This window comes from Microtus pennsylvanicus, chromosome 3, assembly GCF_037038515.1.
Source record: "Microtus pennsylvanicus isolate mMicPen1 chromosome 3, mMicPen1.hap1, whole genome shotgun sequence".
NCBI classification, from domain to species: domain Eukaryota; kingdom Metazoa; phylum Chordata; class Mammalia; order Rodentia; family Cricetidae; genus Microtus; species Microtus pennsylvanicus.
The window spans coordinates 143,026,363-143,030,219 of NC_134581.1; the positions used below are offsets into that span (position 1 = coordinate 143,026,363).

Below are 3,857 nucleotides of genomic sequence, written 5' to 3' on the forward strand. Positions count from 1 at the left end.
GAATATTCTTCAGAGATCAGAGGTACGATTTTTTTCCCCAAAAAACTAGCATTGAACACAGAGCCTCACATATACCAGAGAAATCTCTATCACTAAGCTATTTCTCAAGACAGTCTCTCTAAGCTACCCAGGCTTGCCTTGAATTTGCAATCCTCCTGCCTCAGCCTCCTGGGTAGCTGGGATTGCAGACCTGCACCACTAGGCCCAGCTTGGCTTTGGTTTCAGAGATTAGGTGTTGCTAGGCAACCCACGCTGGCTTCAAACTCACAGTCCTACTTCAGTCTCTAAGGTGGTAGAATTACAGGTGTGCACCATCCCTCTGGCTTGGGAGGGAATTCTTTTTTTTAATATTTATTTATTTGTTTATTTATTATGTATACAATATTCTGTCTGTGTGTATGCCTGCAGGCCAGAAGAGGGCACCAGACCCCATTACAGATGGTTGTGAGCCATCATGTGGTTGCTGGGAATTGAACTCAGGACCTTTGGTAGAACAGGCAATGCTCTCTTAACCTCTGAGCCATCTCTCCAGCCCTTGGGAGGGAATTCTTGCATCAAATCTTTCTGGCCTACATTGTCAACACCTGTAGGCAGGAAAGAGTGTGTTTGGAGTCACACTTAGCCTTGCCCCTAACCTCCAGTATGTAAGAGTTCACACTCCTCTGGTGTCAGAAAACATGGTTGAAATCTGAGATGTAGTTTTATTGATGTCACAGCTGCCCAAACTCCAGGTCCCAGTTCTCTCGGGCAGAAAGATTCAAGGTTCTGCTGTCATCACAAGTCAAGCCTTGGTTGCTGTTTCCTTGTCTTTCTTTGCCAGGCGATAATGTACCTCAGGGAGAGCCCTTAATCTTTCTGCAGCCTAGAAGGGGACAAGGAGAAAACACGGAGAGTAAGGGTCCCCCAGAATGGTATGGGGTTCTGGGCCCCAGAATTACTGAGGAGTGCTTATGGTATTGGTAGACTGGTAACAAGGATAGCTGAAGTCACAGGGGATGGGGTTGAGCAGCAACCGAGTTCTTAAGAATACCTGTGTTTTCTATGAGGACCCCCAGAATCATGACTGTTGAGGTCCCTTGAGAAAATTGAGGTGAAGGGGGCTATGAAGACCCAGGATGCTGAGCCCTGACCTGTTCAGGAGTTAGGTCCCGCTGAGCCTGGGCAAGCATTTCATAGCCGACCATGAACTTGCGGACAGTAGCAGAACGTAGCAGTGGGGGGTAGTAATGCGCATGCAGTTGCCAGTGCTCATAGGTGGCTCCTGTCTTTAATCCCGTGGGAGCCCCTGGCAAGAGAAAGATGGAGATGATCCGGAAGGCTCTTTTTCAAGTCTTCAGTCTGGTCCCTCCCCTAAAGTAGGCCAGGTACCTAAATACTACAGTTCCCAGTATTTTCCACTAGGGAACAATTTCATCAAATGACTCCACCCTCAGTCCCAGCACCCCTGCTCTGGAAATGTCCACCAAAAGTTTTAATGCCTGGTAGGATGCAGTTCCCTAAGCCAGAAATAGTACTGGGGCTACCCCACCACCAAAAGCCTTACCATGCCAGCCCATGGAGTAGGGAAAAGACGTCTCAAATAGGTTGTCATATTTGGTCAAGAGCTTCTTCATGATGGAAGCTAGATCTGGAATCAGAGCCTGGTTTTCAACCTGGAAATAGGTGCTGGACCCATTAGGGTCCGTCTATTCAGCACCCAGTCCCAGGGTCCTATGTGGGATCCTTACCATCACGTTCAGCAGGGGTGAGCTCAGGCAGCCGCCGCACATGCCGCCGGGGCAGCAGTAGAGTCTGGAAAGGCCACACTGCCCAGAAGGGGACCAGGACGAGCCAATGCTCACTGGATAGGACCAAGCGTTCCTGGACACACAGAATGGAAATGGGGTGTACATGTAAGAGGGGGAAGGGGACGAGTATCGGGAAGGCAAAAGGGAAGGATCTGATTGTGTCTCTCCACTTTCGCCACCACCCTCGTCTACCTTCCCGTAGGTGACTGCAGGAAGTCCATCCCCCTTCTGTGCACTTTGACAGTCAAAGGGTTAGAGACTCCTTGGGAACACAGGGCCTGGAGCTCCCCCACCTTCCTGAGGAGCTCTTGGTGGCCATATTCCAACAACAGAGGCTTTCCATGCTGGCTGTGAAAGCTTTGCTGAGATCGCTCTTCACGCTGGGCAACATCTGGCAGGAAGCTGCTGGCCCAGACCTGTCAAGGGGCAAGAGCAAAGAAGGGCAAGCGAGTCCGTTAGCGCTAAGCCTCCACATTGCTAATGCATTCCTTTTGATCCATCCCTTAATCTAGTTCTGTCCACAATGTCAGCATGGAGACTCGGCCAAGAAAGCCATTACCAGCCCTGACATACTGACCTGGCAGTGGGGGTGGGGGTTAGAACAACCCATCATGGCTCCTTTGTTTTCAAAGATCTATTGGGTATAAGTAGAGAGGGTTAATAGTCGAAGAGACATCAAGTCAACCCGCTCCTGACTACACCCGGTGGAAGCAGTAATGGTACTCCCCCAAGCCAAAGTTCTACCTCCCCCTCACAGACCTGCACCCAAGGGTACTGGGCACCCAGCTCCTCTGTGACTGAGGCCCAGGCATCGATGACAGCTCGGATCTCAGGGATGGACATGAGTGGCAGCGTCACATCCGACCAGGGGTGGAAGCACATGACTTTACTGCGTGGGGAGGGGAGACGGGAAGACAAAGAGATAGGGGTTGGTTGGTCCAAGTCCAGGTCTTAGTCTTTGACCCTGGGCTGGAGGTTGTAAACGGGGCAATCCATAGTTACCAAACTCCTCTGGCGGCCTCTGCACGGAAAAGAGGATGGTCACTGGGTCCTGAGATAAAGGAGCATTACTCTCTGCGGCACAAGTTCCCCTGAGAGAGCCAGTCTCCCTTGTCCCCAACACTGGTTAGATTGACGGTACCTGGATCTGGAGCATTGGGCTGCAGAGCTGGGAAGTCATTGTCAAACAGGAAGGTGCCATCATAGAGTGGATTTACCTACTGACAAGAAGAGGTTAGAAATACTACCACCTGGCGGGCTTCAAGGCCTACACAAGCTGCTAGAGGGCGAGGAAGGCCCACTCTAGGGATCAAAAATTGCTTGACGGGATATGACCCAAAAAGAGGCGCACTGCTCCCTCTTGTGGATGAAGGGCAGCAGTAAGAGAGAACGATTTCCTCCTAACTCACTAGCGCTTACCTCCCCGTTGGCTCGTGTGGCCCCGGGACACAGCGGGTTGAGTGGGTCATGGCGAGGCACTGTCTCCAAAGGCTGGGGCTCCACTTGTCCTTGCCAGGGCCGCTTCATGCGATGGGCCGACACTAACACCCACTCGTCCTGGAGCGGATTGTAGCGAATATGCTGGTGTTCTGGGGACGGTCAGTCAAGATCAATTAGTAAAGCTCCCTGTCTCCCTCTTCTTCCCTGAATGGCTCTAACGCCCTAGCAGACCCGAGCTCAGGGGCGCTCGCTGGGCGAAGTGTTTCTAAAGGCTGACGGAGGGGAGTTAAAGGGTTAAACCCTTACAGTGCCACATGGGCGCAAGCCCTTCCTTCCCTCGGCCGGCCACCCGAGCTTCGGGTGGGAGTGCCGACCTTGACGTTGGGACCAGAACTTCCTACGGAAAAGGTAGGCTCGGCTGCACGCCGCAGCGGGTCCAGGCCGCCCCGCAATTACCGCTCGCCCGGAAGGTCACTGCCATGGCGTCTGCCTCCGACGCCTGCTGGCACTGCTCAGGATCAGCTCCGTTTTGCGACATTAGGCCACCCGAAATGACCTGAATTCAGACAGGATTGTCCGCTAGGCCAGAAGCACCCTTCGCTTGCTGTTTCTTGCCCCGCCCGTCCTAGA

The 3,857-nt window shown here is 52.6% G+C and overlaps 1 protein-coding gene across 2 annotated transcripts; it reads right to left on the reverse strand.

Annotated features, from left to right (window-relative positions):
• Positions 1-681: 681 nt before the first annotated feature.
• On the reverse strand, positions 682-3,857 carry Galt (galactose-1-phosphate uridylyltransferase). Of its 2 annotated transcripts, XM_075967418.1 has the most exons (11): positions 3,684-3,857; positions 3,207-3,376; positions 2,929-3,004; positions 2,790-2,838; positions 2,547-2,676; positions 2,365-2,421; positions 2,081-2,203; positions 1,728-1,860; positions 1,544-1,627; positions 1,131-1,285; positions 682-862 (listed from the first exon to the last, which is right to left on the reverse strand). In XM_075967418.1, exons 1-11 carry the CDS (start codon positions 3,763-3,765, stop codon positions 782-784), a joined length of 1,140 nt encoding a protein of 379 aa, XP_075823533.1. In that variant the 5' UTR covers positions 3,766-3,857; the 3' UTR covers positions 682-781. The 2 variants fall into 2 exon arrangements, with proteins under 2 accessions (XP_075823533.1, XP_075823534.1); XM_075967419.1 differs by lacking the exon at positions 3,684-3,857 and having other exon boundaries at positions 2,929-3,007; positions 3,207-3,345.

Coding starts and splice junctions, on each gene's coding strand:
- Galt (XM_075967418.1), bottom strand. CDS start 3,765: ATGTCGCAAAACGGAGCTGATCCTGAGCAGTGCCAGCAGGCGTCGGAG. Junction 2,677..2,789: donor GAGGCCGCCAGAGGAGTTTG/GTAACTATGGAT, acceptor CTCCCCACGCAG/TAAAGTCATGTGCTTCCACC. Junction 1,861..2,080: donor ACCAAGAGCTCCTCAGGAAG/GTGGGGGAGCTC, acceptor CTGTGTGTCCAG/GAACGCTTGGTCCTATCCAG.